The following is a 21,289-nucleotide window of genomic DNA, read 5'->3' as shown; positions in this document are numbered from 1 at the left end:
TAAAAGTTTACTGTGTCATTACTAATTGTTCTAGGATCATGGTTCATACCTCATTCTCTTCAGAATAAAGCAACCTTTCAAAGGGTGCCACTCGCATCCCATGTACACCACAAACGGGAAATCAGGGAAAAACTGGGAAATTTGCCGAAAAAATCCTTTTAAAAGTTTTGGGCCCGGGCCCGGGTTGACGAAGAGATCTAAAAAAAAAAAAATGATAAATATTTATAGGTGTACACAACGTGTAAGCAAAATTTCAATCTGATATCTTGAAAACTAAGGACGGGAAAAAAATTTGAAAAATATTTCAAGGAGAAATGTGATATCACGTCCCCTACCCCATTGATGTCAAATTGATCATCTGGTTTCAAAACGCATCTGGGGTGTTCTTTGGTCCACATCTGACGTGACCAATAAAAAAAACCCGCCTTAAATGCCTGTTGTAGGACCTAAACAAGCGGTTAAAGGCAACACTGCATTATGGTACGAAAACGTACCATGAATCGTATAAGGAATAGTTGGAAATCATATAGGAACTATCGAAAATGCAACAAGCGAACGAAATAATCCGTTTAATTGTGTATTAATATATAGATTACTGTATAACCCAATTTATGTATACGACATATTCTACAGGGTGATCCAAAACAATGTAACAAATGTTGTTAAGTGGATGATATATGCATATGTCCACTTGACAAATATCAAAAAGATTATTATGAGTGAGGCAAAGCTCTGGGTCACATGACCATGTTGGTCGCCATATTGGAAGTCCACCATCTTGAATTCAAGTCCAAGTTTCTAAATGGGAAAGAGTCATGTAATATATTGACGGACACTTAACAAAAACTGAAAGAAATTATAGTAGCATTAGATCATACCTAATTAGCTAGTTTTAGAGTACTGTTTATATTAATAAAATAAATGTCCATTCGGAATTGTATCCTAGACCTTGTGTACCCGACACGATTTAAATCTACAAACAGACATATCGAAAGTAAGATTTTTAGATACAAAACTAACCCCTCTCGCCTAAAAAGAAAAGTCAGAGATAATAACACAACCATACAATCGTCTTTCCTATGGAAAAATTTAAATGGAATCTTTTGAATTTAAGGTCTTACGATTATGCCTGTTACGCCAAGGGAGACAATGATGGAAGAATTGGTAGGAGAAAGTAGGAGGAAACGGGAGTACCCTGAGAAAACCCACGGACACGATGTTGTCCACCACAAACTTACTTGGGCAGAGATCGAACCAGGGACCCCACGCACCCAATTAAGTGCTCTGCCACTGAGCCATCGTATACCCTGTCTTTCCTATGTAGTATGACTGTCTTCTAATTTAACAGAAATAATCTTTCTATTAATCATGAGTTGTAATTTTGAGTACTAGTAACTTAGGATGTTTAACTGTTTTGTTTTTTTCCATTTGCATGACTTGTATGATGTGTATATTTTAAATGCTATGAAAGAAATTTTACAAATTTATTTATTTATTTTTTTTCATAGCCTTTGGAGTTCAAGCGCATTTCCGTCTATGAGTTAACAAGCACCACAGCCAAGGACTCTACTCTCTCGCCATCCAGAGAGGTAACCCAATCTCGGCTATTAGTAGGTTATATAATTTTATATTTTATAATTTTGTATGGTCTTGTTCCAGTCGGCGGAACGATTTTCATATTTCCAGTACTTTCAGTACATTTTCATATTTGCACAACGCCATAGATATATGGGTTGAAATTATGAACTGCTATGTTCGATTGATTAATTGAAATTTTATATCTGTTTCAATCAGCGAAGCTATGCCTACAGCTCACAGAACCCTAAAACAGGGGTAGCGGGGAAAGGTCAAAGACATGGTCAAGTTCATTTTCGGTTTTTGAGGTGTGGTCTATACTTAGATGTCGTCTGCTACTCCGGGTAGTTACCTGTGTGCTATTTCGTGGTCATTTGAAACCCCCGTGCGAAAAGTGGACGAGCCCATACCTACATCACACTACTTCTGCTAGGGTTCTTCTCGTCATCTGTGAGCTGTACACGGAGTTCAAGCCTCGCGAAGTCTCATCAACACTGTGGGGGCGTATGCTAAAAATGTAGCCTCTCGTTAGAATGCTTTAGATATAATGTCGTACTATATACCAGGAGCTGCCACTATAGACTTTTCTTTTAACCTCAAAAGTATTTTGAAGCGTTAGAATGGTATTTAAGTAAAAATCGCTGTTCAGCACAAGACAATATTGAAGCTTCTCTCAAAAATTTATATTTAAAAATCTTTCAGCAAGATTCAGAGATTTACGTTCATGGTAAAAAGAGCGCTACAACTACACAAAGAAAAAAACATAAGTAGTGTATGTAAAAACGTAGGTTACATGCGCAAATCCTGTAGTTTTTGGACTTAACGTACAACTTTATGAACATCCTGCAGCAACCGTATAACTGTAACCGTATGTTTTATAACACTTTCCGTATAAGTGTTCCATCTGTACGTACTTTCCGTATGAAAGAAAGAACTCTATGTAGACAGTAAGGAACTCATGTACAGCTGGACGTATAAAACATATAGCTGACGTATGTAACAGACGTATACGTATGTAATATACGGAAGACTGTTAGATGTCAAGACATTCTGTACCGGCATGATGTAACATCTAAACGGGAAGGAGGCCGTACGTATGTAGCATATGTGTAACCTATGCTTCGTACAGATTTCCGTAGTAAACACAAGGACTCCGTACAATATTCTGCTGTCCGGATAACGAATTTTGCTCAATGTACACCCATGTCCAAAATGATTGTCATATGTCTATAACTGTCTTGTAAGAATATAATTTGATAATGATTTTGCAGGGTACTTTTAATACTGATATTATGTGTATAATCGGCAAATATATATTTGTGGTAAATTTCATAGGAAAAGAATTATAAATACGAAAATTAGAATGAGTAAAACAAAATGTTGCTAAATCGACAAGAAAGTTTTATTTTAGTTTTATTGTTCTTATTTACTGGTCTTTTGACATGAAATTTGGCTCATACATGTATTTGCTAATTATACACATACTAACATTATTAGAAATACTGAAGGAATTCGTTATCAAATTATATTCCTTCAACAACATATTTATAGACATGCGACAATAATTTTGGACATGAGTGTACATCCACTAATATTAAGCATATGACATGGACCTTCTATTTCTTAACACAGAAACTCACATTTATACCTGTATCGCTCCTATGTTCTCGAATTGTCAAGAAGTGATTGTTGTGACATAACAACCACCAATAGTCTTCTTCCATAATAGTTCACGAGTTTCTCTACGTAGCATCGCTTGTCTTAACTCTTTCTAATCCCTTTTGAGCAAGTGCTGGAGGAATTGAAAGAATGAATAGTTAATATAGCGCAAACATAGCTTGCAAACACAAACAAATATGAGCAAGGTGACGGCTCACGCATTTGAAAAGAAAAGAAATGAAATGAAATGAAGAGTCTTACGTCACATGGTTATGCCGGCTAGGCTAAAGGAGACAGTGATGATGAGAAATGAGTGAAATGGTGGAATGAGGAAAGTGGCAGGAAACGGGAGAACCCCGAAGAAACCCACGCACACGGTGTTTGTCCAGCACAAAGTTCACTTGGCGCAAGGGTAGAGGAAGTGTTTAATATTTTCTAAGTCTGTTTTCAGTCATACCAGAAAAGGCATGCAGTGTACTGTTGCAGACAAACTTAGCTATCTCTTGCCCCAACCACTACCCATTTCCCCCCCACACAAACCTCGCTGATCTTAGATAGCACGTGGGCTGTCATTCTCTTCAATGATGCCGCACTTCCGTAACACTTGTATAGACCATATAGAAAGAAACAAAATTCAGCATTTTTTTTAAAAAAAAGCAATGAATAGAAGATACAAGAAAGGGACAGAGAGAGATTTGGCAACGTTGATTTTTAGGTAATGGGGGTCATAAATCACTAACAAATGTCGCCAAAAACAGGAGTGATAGTTTTGAAGACTTTTTAGATTCCAGGAAAAAAGTATCTTTATTTATGCCTGCTAGGGTGGCGAGCACCAAACTAGTGTAAATTACTCTTGTAGTAACTCTTACTTCTTTAGTCTGGACTACTTTAGTAAATTACTTCCGAAGTAATATACTATTTTAGTAACAGTTGGAGAGCTCGATTTCTATTTACTTCTTTAGTTGTAACTAAAGTAGTAACAACTTTTTACTGAAGAAGTAAGCCATTTCTGCCCACTGCTGGCACGTGCATTTCGTTTCCTATTGGGAGTTGAAGCTTATCAGAAGTGCCCATGAAAAAAGGCAGCGAACATGCGATTGTAGTGAAGAACAGCAGGTTGTTGGAAAAAGCAGACGAGCTTCATTCGTTAAAAATGCGTTTAATACGAGAGGAATATAATACAAAAATGTTGTTAATTGAAAGATAAAGAGAAATCGTTGTAGACCATAACCTTAAAATGGAAGTTATGAATAAGAACGAATTCAAGAAAGAAATGGAACAGACTTCAGGTTCCGGTTCTTCAGGCAATGTGCTCCAGAAATTTATGTTTTTATAAATGAACGTGAATATATTTTATATGTATGAAACATATTCTTTTTGCTTGATACATTTTCCAATGGTTAATATGTTCTTGTTTTTCACATGACATAATATTTGTGTTTAAGCATCAGTACATTTAATTTTTCTAATTACCACATTCTAATATTTATTTGTATCAGCGAAGTTATAAAAGTAGACATCTTATTTTTCTTAGAAATAATCAAAACACCTTTATTGTATAACTCTGTGTACTTAAGAAAGAAATAAAATGAAAATCTTAATCCCCTAATTTCAAAATAAAGAAGAAAGGGAGAAAAGAAAGAAAAGAAAGAAAAAGAGAGAAACATAACTAAAATTATACATAAATAAAATGGGTGACATTTCATGCAGTAGTGACGATCCAGTGCCTTATTTATTCATTTAAGAAGGAAAAGTATTTATACTAATTTATTATTTTACTAGCAAATTAGGTATAATTTTTCTGACAGCTTGTCCTGCAGCATCTGCTTGTGGCTGAAATGCATATTGGTTCATGCCATTCACATCCACAACACCAGTGTTTCTTCTAGACATGTTTTTTTTTTTTTTTGGGGGGGGGGGGATTGCACCTCGGAAGCTCTGAGAGTTTTCTCCGGGAGGAGACGAAAATGATACTTCTACAATATAATAATAAATAGAATAGTACCATGTAAAAATAATATGATCCCCTTCGAATACTAAATGTTCCCTCTGGGACATTTTTTCTGAAAGAAACACTGCACAGCATCAGGGTGAAACACACCTACTTCTGTTCCAAAGTTGTGCAAAACTGCAGTATCCTCAATAACATTCCTACACATGTTTTGTTTATATCTCATTGTTTTAGTGAGAATTTGGAAACGGTTCTTCCAAACACAGAATGTACGTTCTATTACACATCTTGTAACAACATGGGCTTTATTGTAGCGCCCTACGGCTCCTGTCTGAGATCGAAACATAGGAGTCATAAGATGTGTGGAGAGAGCATATCCACTATCTCCAACAAGCAACCCATTATATTGTTCGTTTTCCAACTCTGGAGGAATTCTACTATTGTCTCAAATGCGTGCATCATGCGTGGAACTCAGCCAATGGCTTACCACGTTCAAAATCTTCATATTGGCATCAGAAATGATTTGTGTTTTGATAAAAAAAGAAATTCTTGCAATTTCTGTATAGTTCTGCTTGTGCTCCAAAAGGACAAAGTATGGGTGTAAGTACACAATCCATGACCCCTATGACATTCGGGAATCAACCAATTCGATAGAATTCACTTTTTTCCTTATATATATATATAGTGGCGCATCCATAATATGATCAAGGGAGGGGCTAAACCATAGTTTGCCGTTTTATCCAGTGTAAAGCAGATTGAAGCCCATTTTATCCAGTGTAAACCTGAGCGTCAAGGGGGGCTATAGCCCTTATAGCTCCCACCTTGGATCCACCACTATATATATATATATATATATGTTCTGTGGCGTGGACACACACACAGTGGCTTTAAGGCAATTGAACTGTTTAAAGCTCTTCCAGCAGTATTAAGATGTATGTTAATGAGATCCCCTGCTAAGATTTGATAAGTACCAGTGCGAAGGATTCGCAATCTACAAAGAAGTTGCAGCCTAGGAGACAAAGCACGGTACCTGTCAGAATTATGCTGCAGAAACGGCTCCAACATATCAAGCAGCCGCTCAAAAGATTCCTTAAGCAACCCAAAACGCTCTTTGAAATCAATGTCACTATACATTACAAATAGGTCTCTTCTCTCCACTAAAACTCTCATTCTTGGGATGTCTACTTCTTCTTCCATCTCCATATATTCTTCGTAGTCCAGGTAATCCATAGAATTTGATATTTAACACGTAGAAACCAAAGAACTCATCTTACTCTCTAACTTTACTCCTACTACTGCTTAGGAGTAAATTTTGGCCTTATTTACTCCTTAAGTTACTAATGTAGTAGCGTACTCTTTGATGGTGCTCTCCACCAGTTTTGGAGTAAATAAATTTACTACAGTAGTAAACAAAAAATTTACTCCTGTAGTAATTTACTGCTTTAGTTCAGTACTCTCGGCTGGAAGTCACCGATTTCCTTCTCTCTTAGTAACTTACTACTTTAGTTTCACTTACTCTTGGTTGGTGCTCGCCACCCTTAGTATAGTGTTATTTTATTCCAAATGTGCCTAAACAAAGTGGTAGCAGTTTCGTTTTTAATTTCGTAAATAAAATGGAACATAAGTAGTTATTAAAATACACTTTATGCGTTTCTACAGGATGTTTCTGTACTGATAATATGAACTGAGATTAGTGTACAAATTACAATGGAACAATATATAAAAGAATTAAACAACAGATTACGCTTTCCATTTTGATGGGATCTTTTCGATCAGTATAATGCAATACATAAAGATGATGTTATCTTTGTTGGTGACATCCAGCGTCGAATTGTGGGTAAAACAAAACTCTGGAAATAAGGTACACATACTTGTGACTAACTAGCGATAAGTAAAAGCATGGATAAAAAGTTAAAATTATTGTTATACTTGTTTGAAATTGTAAATCTGTGGTTTAAAAAAAGGATAAAAAAATTTCTTCGAGACAATTTCCGCTATCATGGAAATTATTTTCTAGGATTTAGGATTTAGATTTCTGGGTTTTCGGCATCTAATGCCATGTAGCCCGTCACGTTTTGAAAGATGACGTCCCTCGGCGAGCACACCATCCGAGGAAAGAGAAGGAAGAAAGGATTGGGGAAGGAAGGAAGCAGTCTGGGACCTATAAGACAGGTACCACCCCGGCATTTGCCTGGTGTGAATGAGGAAAACCCAGGAAAACCTCATTCAGGGTGGCTGGTGTGAAAGAGCGTTTTACACTTTTCCGACCGAGTGCCTCCACCGGGAATCGAATCCGGGACCGCTCGCAGAAATTATTCTCCTAACTAATACAAAATATATCAGTATTTTAAAACAGTGTATAGTAAAGAGTTTTCCAGCAGCTCCTCATATCATCACCATCCCCTCACGTAAGTTAACACGTTGTGCATCCGTAACTATTGTGTACTTTGCAACCGTGTTGGGTTTTCTTTGTGAATTTTGGACTTTTTTTTTTTTTTTTGAGTAAAAGTATGTCTGAATGGGTTATGAACGTATAGTCACATAGTACTAATAGCTCCCAATTTTCAAAGGATTGCAACTTTCAAAGGAAGATATTTCATTAGGAGGACATAACTAAACTACTGTATTATTACTTGCTTCTAGAAATTTTTAATAACATTTAATATTACATTGCCAGCGACAAGAAAGACAGATAGCTCATTAGAAAAGAAAGAAAAAAAAACTCGAGAACTGGTTGAATATATATTGTTATTAGCTGAATTTGCACGATCTACACAGCGTTATCATTCACATATGGGCATGAATCTCCTTGTCATTCGTCACAACATCTGTACATGTCCCTTTACAGACACAAGTGAAAGACGTTTTAATAAAATCGGCAAGGGATACCATAAAGGGGAGATTTTTTTCTATTATTTTTTTTTAATATCTCGTGCTGTTTGTAAGATTTGAGCCTCCGGTTTAAATGAGTGTTTTCTTTCTTCTTGTATGCAGTATGTAATAAGTAAATACATACACAATTAATTATAATGTCAGTGATATGTGGTGTTTACTGGACAAAACACTCCAAACAATAAAGATTCATCTTAGACTCGAGAAATGGTTATCCTTCACTTTTAATTATCATTAAGCCATGAAACAAACGCCTGAGAGATGTGCAATCTCTGTGTATGTAACTATGTGGTTTTGGGATATATAACTCGTAGGATATGATGCTTTATTTCTTTCTTTCTTTCTTTTTTCTTTCTTTTTATTTTTTTAATTTCATCATTTCCAGTGTACCCCTGAAAATGTAATAAATAAGGGCAGGAGCTTTTCGCAATTTGAAATTAAACATTTCGCGTTTGAAATTAGAAATTTCGTATTTTGTCGCATTTTGAGATATAAAATTTCTCAATATGTCACGAAGTAAATTAGTTTACAAACGCCCAATATAAGTAATAAACAATAATTCTACTTAAGACAATGAAGTTATTCTTTCTTCAGTTAGGGGGCGCGGTGGCTCAGTGGTAGGGCGTTCACCTCCGATGCTTGGGGTTCCTGGTTCGATTCCAGCTCGCGCCGTGTGGACTTTGTGGTGGACAAACACCGTGTTCGTGGGTTTTCTCGGGGTTCTCCCGTTTCCTCCCACTTTCTTCATTCCACCATTTCATTCATTTCTCATAATCACCGTCTCCTTTAGCCTAACCGGCATAAGCGTGGGAAGTAAAACTAAAGATTTCATTTAATTTCTTTCTTCTTTTACAAGTCCAAAAACTTAAAACACACTAGCACAGTATCATCACGATTGCCATCACAAAACACCATACATCGTATTAGCTATAGACCAAAAACACATGCACATGCTAAAAAGGGAAAAACATACATACAATACATTGGCGTAGTATCTTCTTGTATATCTCGTCTGCAGATCATTATTGTGAAGAAAAGTGCAGCATGTTGCATGTTGCAACATTTTCTTCTTTCATTGTAGGCTTCTATTATTGATTACAAAACTAAATTTCGAAAGAAAAAAAAAACTTACAGTCAGCATTTATTGAAAGTCATATTACAGACAGGCACGATTACTGAAATTTAAATTTTCCTTCCTTTAGTTCTCAGGGCAAGTAAAATATCCATCAGACTGACAGTGCCTTCTTGACTCTGAATCTTAACTTCCTTCAAACTCTTATGGAAATCAGCATACAAAAGTTCATACATTGCAGTTTCCTTTGAAAATTCTGGAAGGTTATGTGAACTAAACGCTTGCACAAAGACTTTTTTTTTATATCAGGATTTGAGAGGTACCCAACAAATGAGTGATCAAATAGTTTTCCAAAGCTTTCGTACATTTCTTTTAATTCCTGCTTTCTTTCCTCAAGGTATGTGACTTTAAAAGGGACTTCTCCCCGCATCTTTTAAACAATATTACCATGATGCTGAATGTTCCACATTCCACAACTACCAGATATGAACTTGAAACGGTAGTAGTAATCAGCGTTGCCAGTTGCAAAAGGAAAGTATTGCTTGGAAATTCTAGCTTTCATTTCTGTATTTTAACTACTAAATTTGACGTTTTAAAAAATTCGCAATTTGTCGCGTTTTGGGGCATATTTCGCTCAAAATAACAGTTATCGCATTTTGTCGCAACTTCAAAATACCTATTTCCTTACATAATGTGACGTAGTTCGTTGAAAAACCAACTCTCGGTTTTGTCCGAAAACTTTTGCGATTTCGCAGCTTGCGAAAAACTTCTGCTCCTAGTAATAAAGAAATAACGGCCATTTTTTTTTTTTTTTTTTTTTTTAATATTCAATTAGAACTGGACAATCTACACAAAATTTGGAATTGACCAGTGAAAACTGCACGTTTCTTGCACCTTTGGTTTTTGAGATCTCATTGTCTAAAAAGATTGGAGACAAACATATGGACTTTTCTTTAGTAATAGTAATAGTGGAGTCGCTAACTCTCTCACCTTTGGTGCGAGAGGTCCCGGGTTTGATTCCCGGTGAAGTCACTTGGTCGAAAAATGTAAAAAGCTTTTTTTCAGGCCAGCCATCCTGAATGAGGTTTTCCTATAATTTTCTCATTTACACCAGTCAAATGCCGGGGTGGTACCTAACATATAGATTCCAGGACTCTTCCTTTCTTCCTTCTCTTTCCTTCGATAGTGTTATCGCCGAGGGACGTCACCCCCCATACGTGATGGATTAACATGGCCATATGTAAATGCTGAAAGCCCAGAAATCTAAATCCTAAATAGTAATAATAAAATTGATAGACAGACGTTTGTAAAACTAATCAATGCAAGTTCTTAATAATTTTATTATATTTTTCAGTTGAGCGACTTAAATCATTCCCAAAGCAAGTATTCGCTTGATGACTTTGAGCATGAATCTGTAATTAGCTGTAGTGGTTATATGTCGTCTGACGATGATGATACGAGATGCCTCAGCCCAACGGTAAGAAAAACATTTGATATACAAAAAGTAAAATGTAAGTTATGTATATGCGTTTAACAGCCTTTTACTATTGGAGTCCAAAGGCAAAAGACCGTGCCTGCTGGAAAGTTTATTTATTTATTTATTTATTTATTTATTTTTGGATCAACAGATCAAATATATTTCAGGCAAAAATTTTCTTGGAGGCCTTATATCTGAAGAACTACATATAATGTAGCCAAACCCAAGCTATCACCTAACTCAATATAATGTGCTTATTCCGTTATTTAAAAAAAATAAAAAATAAAAAATAAAAAAACCGAAAACTCGGTTTAGAGGCTGTTCAAAAATTTTGTGGCCCCTGATCCAAAAAATTCAATATATTTCATTCAACCAAAATTTTTCTTGTACGCATTATATCTGGAGAACTATATATATAGTGTAGCCAAACCAAAACTATCAGTTAAGTGAGTATGATGTGCTTATTCCGCAGAAAATACGAAAAGTACATTTAGGGGCCGTTCAATAATTTTTGCTCCTGATCCAAAAACTAATTCTTGACCAAGATCCCAATCTTTTGATGCATTTTTTTGATCATTCCTAAGATTCTTGTTTTATTTTCTGTTTAGCCAAAACCAAAAACTTAATGATTAGATATTCAAATTATTAATAGTATAGTTATGTTGGTGTTAATACATTGTTAATACCAGAGCTTGATTTAAAATTATCGAGATCCTAAGCTATTGGCCCTTTGTATATCCAACTGTGCAATCAGTCCATGCAAAACATAGTATTCTATATCCAGAAGTGAGCAAACTATTGATATTTTAGGGAGCACGGCAGCAGAAGGGGCCCCCGTTACTTTACATTATAGGGATCTACACAACACAGATTACTGTTGATATATGTAAGTTTTATTTTATTTGTTTTTTACCCTATATTTTGGAAATGTACACCCAGTCCTTTCTTTCCTTTAATTTTTGGGCCCCCGAAGAAAGCGGGGCCCTAAGCTATAGCCTGTTCAGCGTATACGTAAATCCGGCACTTGTTAACACATATTGTTAAGATGTAATCATTGTGCGTTCAATAAAAATTGCACAGAGCTTTTTTGCCATTGAAACACGTTATTTATGTAGTCATGTTATGCAATATGAATAACTGGTTCATGTTTAATAAGTAGTGAGGACCACTGCACTAAACTTTCTCGCTCCAATTTCTTAAACTAAATCATGTTCTCCTACACCATTTATTTATGAAATACGAACGAAATTGTTTCTGGAAAACTTCATTTGAAGAGGACTCCCCGAAAGTAAATGTTGGGAGTCAGTTGGTGTATTTCTTTTTCAGGTGATATCTAGGAAGATGTTGGGAGTGAAAAATATTAAAAGTTTGTAGATAGATTGTATAAACAAAGGAGGAACGTAATTAGGATTAGAACGATGGTTTAACAAAAGAATAGCGTAACTGGGTAGTTGTTTATATATGTACAATAAAGGTTTAGGTTACAGCAATGCCAAGATTGGCTAAGGTTATTTAAATAGTGTTTTAAATACAGAAAGTTCCTGTTCATGTTGACATCTATAAGTTGTAGATGAATGGCTTGTAGTAGCTGTAAAGTCCAATAAAAATTATAGCTAAAAGAAAGTAGTGTCGACACTTTTGTGTGAACTCTGGTAGTTTGAATTTAGTTGTGGTAATACCGTTGCATATAATTACTTTGAATACCTAACAGTAAACTACAATCGTGTACTTTTTAATGACAAATGACTATCATATATTAGCTTTATTTATGAGACATACATTTATGAAATATGAACAACATCGTCTGAGTCGTTTTTTAGAGAAACGTCCGAAAAAAACTTATCCCCAAGAATAAACTACCCCTTGTGGATTTTTTCGAGACAAATGAGTTACGCCATATTGTCAGCTTACTAGTAATGAACTTTTTATGAAATATAAAAGAAGTTACCGTAGTCGTTTTTGAGTAAATCGTCCCGGAAAACTCTTCCCAGGAATGAACTGCTCCTTCTAGATTCTACGTAGAAAAACATCTTATACAATATACGGTTTTTAAATGAAATTAAATCTTTATGTTTTACGTCCAGGGGGTATGCCGATTAGGCTTAAGGAGACGGTGATGATGAGAAATGAATGAAATGGTGGAATGAAGAAAGTGGGAGGAAACGGGAGAACCCTGAGGAAACCCACGCGCACAGTGTTGTCCACCACAAAGTTCACTTGGCGCAAGTTGGGATCGAACCAAGGACCCCATGCACCAGAGGTGAACACTCTACCACTGAGCCACCGTATAGAGTTTTTAGTGGTCCATTGATTTATGAAATATGAACAGCATTAGTAGAGTTATTTTCTAGAAAATTGCAAATTTTAGTTTTTACTCTTCAGTAAACTACTCTTATTTTCGGGGTTGATTTTATTATATTTTTCAGTTGAGCGACGTAAATCATTCCCCCAGCAAGGATTCTCTTGAAGACTTTGAGCATGAATCTGTAATTAGCTGTAGTGGTTATATGCCGTCTGACGATGATGATACGAGATGCCTCAGCCCAACGGTAAGAAAAACGTTTGATACACAAAAAGTAAAATGTAACTTATGTATATGCGTTTAACAGCCTTTTACTACTCGAGTCCAAAGGCAGAAGACCGTGCCTGCTGGAAAGTTTTTATTTATTTATTTATTTTTGGATCAACAGATCAAATATATTTCAGTCAAAAATTTTTTTGGAGGCCTTATATCTGAAGAACTACATATAGTGTAGACAAACCCAAACTATCACTTAACTCAATATGATGTGCTTATTCCGTTATATATATTGAATATATTGAATATATTGAATTTTTTGGATCAGCGGCCACAAAATTTTTGAACAGCCCCTAAACCTAGTTTTATATATATATATATATATATATATATATATATATATATATATATATAGGTTTAGGGGCTGTTCAAAAATTTTGTGGCCGCTGATCCAAAAAATTCAATATATTTCATTCAACCAAAAATTTTCTTGTACGCATTATATCTGGAGGACTATATATATAGTGTAGCCAAACCAAAACTATCAGTTAAGTGAGTATGATGTGCTTATTCCGCAGAAAATACGAAAAGTACATTTAGGGGCCGTTCAATAATTTTTGCTCCTGATCCAAAAACTAATTCTTGACCAAGATCCCAATCTTTTGATGCATTTTTTTGATCATTCCTAAGATTCTTGTTTTATTTTCTGTTTAGCCAAAACCAAAAACTTAATGATTAGATATTCAAATTATTAATAGTATAGTTATGTTGGTGTTAATACATTGTTAATACCAGAGCTTGATTTAAAATTATCGAGGTCCTAAGCTATTGGCCCATTGTATATCCAACTTTGCAATCAGTCCGTGCAAAACATAGTATTCTATATCCAGAAATGAGCAGAAAATCCAGCGTCCAGGGGGTATGCCGATTAGGCTTAAGGAGACGGTGATGATGAGAAATGAATGCAATAGTGGAATGAAGAAAGTGGGAGGAAACGGGAGAACCCCGAGAAAACCCACGAGCACTGTACTTGTCCACCACAAAGTCCACACGGCGCGAGCTGGGCCACAGTATAGAGTTTTTACTGGTCCATTGATATATGAAATATGAACTGCATTGTTAGAGATATTTTCTAGAAAATTGCAAATATTAGTTTTCACTCTTCAGTAAACTACTCTTATTTTCGGGCTTGAAAAAAAATATAAAAAGCCCTTAGGGAATCTTATAAAAAACTTAAGTCTAAAATATCTGAACAGGGTGGCCTCTAGGTGAATGAACATCTTTACATTGGAACAAACAGACGAACAGACGTCCCAAAATTCGCTTTCCCTCATATAGGGATCGTGAAACGTTTAGATTTGCTAATATTTCGAATTCATTATTTTCACGATCTTCCCGTATTTTCACCCGTATTTTCTTCTCTTCTATCGGTGTTCTAAAATAAAAAAGAAAACTGTTTTATCATAGGTATCGTGTTTTTTAGTATTTAAGGTATAAACAAAGTAATATTTTACTGAGAAAAATTTTGAAACTTCATACTGTATATAAAACTCCCTGTATTGATAAAGTAGCTTTAGTTTGTACTATTTATATTGTAATGTTTATGTAGGTAGAGACAATAACAGTGTGGGATTTTAGCCCTTCACCTAATTTATTTTATAAAATATTACAAGACAGTCTTTGTACCTACAAGCGAATATATCAGAAACTTCCTTATAACAAGTGAGGCGAAGGAAGGGCGTCTGTAACGACTTCAGGATAGGGTGCTTTGGGAACTTCTTTAGCTCATGGCAGCGTCCAGAAATTTGGGTTGTGGCTAGGAATCCCCTTAGCTCATGGCACTTTCCAGGGATTTGGGGAAGGTAATACTCCTTCGTCCAGGGCGACCTCAGGAGCAGTCGTAGGTTAAAAGATCTGTGGTCAACTGAACTTCTTTCCTCTTCCGGTCCATTTATATAAGTGGTTTCTGGATGGCTCGTTTCTCCTCGGGTCCCGTCGTGCTGTCTTCGTGCCTTCCTGGTTACTTTATGTGTATTGTTTGCTGTACTGATGATTGTAAACAATAGCACGTGTTGTATGGATAATATGTGCTCGCTCTGAAAGGTAGGAATCCTTACAATATTATCTTGTGGAATGAGTATAACTGGATTTGTGGTCGTTTTCTTTAAACAAAGTGCTTTTAAACGTTATGCACAGGAGAGAAAGAAGAATAATAGCATTATTACGAATTTAAATCATAATTCTGTTCTTGTACAGAAATATTTATGTTTAGAGCAAACAAGTCTGTGTACTATAAGAATTTTACAATTTGTTATTCTTTATGTCTTTAACTTCGCTTTGGAGTTATCAGAACATCAGAATTTTACGTTTTAAATTTACACTCTGTCATCTTCCTCGTTAGTACCATTAAAAATGTCACAGTTGAATTTCACTAGAATCCTTACCATTCAAGTTGAATTAAATTGAATTGAATTGAAAAAGACTTTGCGGGCGGGGCGAGGTTCAGCATATTGCTGCTCTACCACGTAACCCTTGTCAAGGAAGTACATTGAGTTATATAAAAAACATACAATCAATTGAGTCAAAAGATACGGTTATACTCGTATACAACAAAAATACAGGTATACAGTCAGATGATAAAAAAAAAAGAAAAAAAGTGGAGTAAACAAAACTACAGTATTTCTTTCCCTTTTTTCTCGTACTGAATTCATTGTGGTTCCTGATTGTTTTAAATATGTGGAGGAATCTTTAGCTTAACATTGAGAAAATCGAATTCTTGATAGTGTAATGTGTCACGTGCTTGTGTTTACAAACACTCAACATGTGCTTGTGTTTAGAAACGTGCTACACATGTTTCTATTTATAAACAATAATCACGTGCACCTTACTATGGAATACTACAGTTGAAGGGTAAGGGGAAAAAAGAAGGAATGTCACAAAACTACATTTTCGAGAAAACGGCGTTTTAACATTGAAAACCGTGTAAAAAAAATAATATTATTAAATCTTTCGCCCCTTTTTACATGGACATTTTTACATCTAGGCATGCATGGCATATACAGTCAAATAGTACCAAGAGTCGCCAACAGATAGGACAAAGCGCCCGAAAAAGCACATACATGGACATTCCTTGTTTTTTCCCCTTACCCTTCAGTTGCAGACGGCGGAGCCAACAGCGATACCATCTGTTCCATGACGACGAGGGAACAGCAGCGCCACCGCCTGACCTGTAGAGCCTATAATAACCGTGAGGATTTCAACGACAGCCATCAATCTCGACTGGTCAACCCCTCCTCTGGCTTGCTCTGGAGCTTTAGGAGATACCCAACCCAACACCTCTAGTTTGCTTCGAAACTCTAGGCTTTCCTTCTTCCCGCTTAGCTTGCTTCGGAGCTCTGTGGTTTTTCTAATCCCCTCACTGCTTGCTTCGGAGCATTAGGGATTCCTAATCCACTCCACCCAGCGTGCTTCGGAGCTCTGTGGAAATCCTGCTTTAGGCTATTCGGGCCTTAGGCAACCTGTCTCTACCTTATGTTAGACAAGTTACATCATTGTAGTATTTCTGTAAAATACTGTTCATGGAGGATTTTTTTTTTAAATAATAAATACCGGTAGGAGGAGACGGTTCCGGACTATAATTTATTCTAACAAGCTCTACCTGCTCCTACACAGGGAGAACTTTACAATAGGATTCCTGTTCATTAAAGTAATATTTGTGGTACAAGATGATAGAATTATAGCAAAGCGTCAAAGAAAATATGTACCCAAGTCGCGAGTCGTCCTTCAGTTTCTTCGGAGAAGTTTCACTTAACCAAAGGACAAATACATCACATTCTAATTATTATTATTTTGTGAGATTTCAGTGTTCTATACTTGTTCCTGATAATCACTAAAATGATACACTTTTTCATATATTTCATTTGTATTTTCGCTCCGTGGTGAGCCGAATGTGCGACCATAAATGATTAACCCCACGGAAGGTAATACATTTCTTTATAGAAAAAAAATCAACAGTAGAAAAAAAATATTACATTATACATTCACACACATCGTGAACGGAATGTAGTTTTTGCCTGCCCATAAGCGTACTACTTTTCTGATTAATGTTAAGAGACATGCCAAATAAGTGGACACAGTAACAGTAGCTTTGCTACCACAAACACGTTCATACCATATGCAAGAACCTATTCCAGCAAATAATTGGTTAAAAAGAAGTTATTTTGCAGAAAATATATCAATTAAAACCTGGCATGCATGAAACCATGTCACCTTCTGCGAATCAGCTGACATTATTATACATCCTTTACCATGTTTGGGTGCATCTTTCTGATACGATTATTTTTCTAGATTGAGTTTTTCAATGACTGAATCATACGACACATAAATCTTACAAGTACATGATGAAACATGCATTTTTTCACATCATAAACGTAGTTGGCCTGTAAAACTAATACAATATTTGACTGCAATAATGTAATAGAGTTCTTTTATTATATATGGTATGATTTTATTTTTCAGGTTAGCGATGATGTCATTGTTAATTATGATAGCACGGAAAGTTTAATTACACTACCGTCCTTTAACAACAGCTCAACGTTTGAGTCCAGCGACGATAGCGGAGAGTTAAGCGAATTAAAGGTAGGAATTGTTCATGTAGGAAATCAGCGTAAAATGTGTCCTGAATAAGATGTGCGTTGTATTTCAAAAATGAAATAAAAATGCATATATTACTTGAAGTTTATAGTAAACTAAATGTAAGTGGCTGATTGACAAGAGATGAAAATTTAGCACTAAATACTGTACAGGGTGTAACATAAATGCATGGCCAAAAGTAACGAGGTGATTGCGGACATCGAAATAAGTAAAAATGTTCCTATAAACATGGGTCCGATGCTGCTCCGTCTCCGAGATACTGGGTGTTCGAATGTCGAGTCCTTCCAATGGCTCACTATGGAAAAGTGAATGGAAATGTTCAATATTATCGGAATAATAGAATCAAGTGAAATTATGCCTATACATTTACACTAACACAGAGAATAAAAGTAATCAACATTTGAGGTTATTGGATTGTCAGTGTTGCCAACCTGGTACAAACTGTTATGTTTTCACATAGCTTTGTCTTCCGAAAACGAAGCGAAATCTGCCCCATGTTTAGGAACGTTTTGATGTCAGCAATCATATGCTAACGTGTGGACGTCTAGTGCTATTTAAAATATAACACTTTGCACCAGGTTTGCAACACTGACAATCCAGTAAACTCAAGTGTTGATTAGTTTCATTCTCTGTGTTAGAGAAAATGTATTTGTACAGGCATAATTCCACTTAATTGTATTATTACTGTAATATTGAATATTTTCCATTCACTTTACCACACTGAGCCATTGGAGGGACTCGACATTTGAACACCCTGTATGTCAGAAACGAAGCGGCACCGGACCCATGTTTCTAGGAACATTTTTACTTATTTCGATGTCCGCAATCACTCCGTCACTTTTGGCCATGCATTTATGTTACACCGTGTATATTAATATATTGTGTATATATATGTTCCAGTAAAGGAGTGCTCATATAAAACTTAGGAATCATTTAACATTATGCTTACGTTGAGAAAAACTTTACGTTAGAAAAGTTGGATTGATGTCCATAGCAAAGTAACAAATACCGTTGTCAAGATATGATGGGTAGAAGAAGCAAGGTGGGTGGCCAACATTTTTGACAAGATTGTACATATGTTAGGGCAAGTTTATGTTCGTGCAATTTTGTGTGTTTTGTAACAAAATCACAGGAACAACATACGAATTCTACTGAAGGTCGTCAAATGTAATCCAACTCTTTTATACGACTCGTAAATGCAATTGTGATAAGAATCTGAAAAATTTGATTCTCTGTGTCCTTTAGTAATGAAGATACAGTAAAACCTGTCTATGTTAGCCACCATTGATTCCATTGAAGAATAACCAACTTCGATAGTTGTACAACTTGTATATATATGTTGAGGCAAATTTATTATAGATCAGAATTTACGACTTCAGATGCAAGAACTAGATACCATATGTAATTAGTATATACATATTAGTGTATCTTTAAAAAAAAAAAAAAAAAATATAGGAAAAGTATCTCTGCAATATCAAAACATATCTTTCTTAGTTCTCCATTCGCACACTATGATTTGAATGACACATCTTTTACGCGGAAGACCTATGTTCGATTCCCGGTGGAAGCTCATGTGCTTCGGATTCCACGTTAAGCTGTAGATTTACGAGGGTCATTCAGAAAGTAATGCCTCTAAGGTGATACCTTTGTTTGTGTTTGACAGATAGCACCGATTCAGGTATCAGTGAAAAGCTTGCAATGTCAGCTGCAGATGGTGGCATCATCATCTCCATTGCGGGCAAGTCACTTGCGCCAACGCGAAATAAAGTTTTTCATGCCGTCGGCCGAGAATTGTGGTGGCTCCTGGCGACACCATTGCCGAACTCCTCCTTTCACCTCCACGCCACAACTGTAGCGTTGGCCCTTAAAGTGATGCTTAAGTTTGGGGAAGAGCCAAAAATTGCAGGGCGCAATATCGGGACTATAGGCAGGATGAGACAGACTGTCAACAACACTTTGCCAGCAGATGGGACAACTACGACTCTTCAACTGACCCGTCGTTTCCGGGTCGTAATGGTGTATTCATGACACGTCGCCGGCGATGAATATTCTTGGGCGCACAACCTTCCTCAGTTAGAAATTCAACCTCCAGGTACTATGAACTTCTTATATGGTGTTTCTTTACATAGTTAAGTTAAAGGTTCTACTTACAGGATACATGATGGATTTAACAGACTGAAGACCAGTATGAATTTACAAATCTGGTTGTCAACAACTTGACTATATTATAATGACGCTATTGACGTGTCTAACTATTCTGTCCGTTATGACGGTTCTGCCTGTTCTGACAAATCTGACCCCTTGTTTATTTTTTCTTTAGTTTATATATTTTTGTTTTGGCGTTTCACCTATATGAGTTCCTTATTTACTTAGTATTTTTGACATATCACTTTCATTTACCTGTTTCCACTTCCTTGAAAGTGTGTCTTTTTTTTTTTTTTTATATAGAAACTCAACTTGTTTCTTTTTACTTTCAATAACAAATTTTTAATATATATTGATTTTTTTACGGGAGGGGGGATTACATTACACTATAAAGCTTTGTTACAAGAGTTTGGTTTCCATATGTATACAGTAGTCATCAATTATATTGTTAGCTTAAAATTTTTTGCTAATTTGGAAACAATAACATTATCCGATTGACGATTTCTTTGTTTATTTTGAACAGACTAGAGACTTAGTTTCTTTGGTTTCTGCAACCATTTTAGCGCTTAATCATGGTTTTTGTTATGTTTCTGATAAAAATCAGAAACTGTAATAAACTCTCTTGCGACTTGCATAGTTACAGCTGAAACAAAGACAATTTCCACTGAGAATTTCTATGATATAATCAAACCACAGCGGCTCAGTGATAAGGCGCTTACCTTCGATGCGAAGTAAACGGGGAAGGGAGGGGGTTGAAAATAAATTATTCGTATCTAGATGAGATTGATTTTTTCAAAAATATTACTGTTTGATGAAAAAAAAAATGATGAATAGATAGAGACAGTTTTTTGTTCACTGCAATCCATAATACAATCCACGCTGCTACTTGATATTGTGGGGAGAGTATTACTGTGAAAATATGTAAAATGCTGTAAGCCTGTAAAATCTGGGACAAAGACAGGCAGCGAAGTATAATATTCTAAAATATAATTCAGAAATAACATTTTATGTTCTAAGACAACATCTATTGCAAGGTTGATATAAAATACTCAATAAGCAGTTATTAATCCTTTATAGGTAACAATTAAACTACTAATGGTTACAAGGCTAAAAACCTGTAAGCAATTTTTAACTTGAGTCGGCTCCTTTTGATCAAACCACCGAACAATACAGGGCGTTACAAAAGTTTGTCACAGTATTGTCCTCACATCAAAATAAGAAAAACAGTTCATATGGACCTCTGCTCAAAAGTGCATACTTTCGTGGTTACAAGGTGCCGAAAACGTGAAAAAGTGAATTTTAAAGGTCCATAGTTCCACTACTATAGGACCGACTGTAGTCCGGTCA

At 35.8% G+C, this 21,289-nt stretch overlaps 1 protein-coding gene across 11 annotated transcripts in view; it reads left to right on the top strand.

Annotated features, from left to right (window-relative positions):
• The window catches only part of LOC145674468 (uncharacterized), a 139,893-nt gene that overhangs the window by 33,174 nt on the left and 85,430 nt on the right, over nucleotides 1-21,289 (top strand). For 10 of the 11 annotated variants that reach the window (XM_081744574.1, XM_081744576.1, XM_081744571.1 and 7 more), the window contains 4 exons: nucleotides 1,509-1,610; nucleotides 10,504-10,626; nucleotides 13,053-13,175; nucleotides 17,663-17,782. In XM_081744574.1, the coding sequence (XP_081600700.1) occupies nucleotides 1,509-1,610; nucleotides 10,504-10,626; nucleotides 13,053-13,175; nucleotides 17,663-17,782 (468 nt within the window). The remainder of the gene's footprint in view (nucleotides 1-1,508; nucleotides 1,611-10,503; nucleotides 10,627-13,052; nucleotides 13,176-17,662; nucleotides 17,783-21,289) is intronic. The other variant, XM_081744572.1, reaches the window with a different exon arrangement.

Source organism: Thermobia domestica, chromosome 17 (assembly GCF_964235325.1).
Source record: "Thermobia domestica chromosome 17, izTheDome1.hap1.1, whole genome shotgun sequence".
Classification (NCBI taxonomy): Eukaryota; Metazoa; Arthropoda; class Insecta; order Zygentoma; family Lepismatidae; genus Thermobia; species Thermobia domestica.
This window is presented reverse-complemented; position numbering and strand designations above follow the sequence as displayed.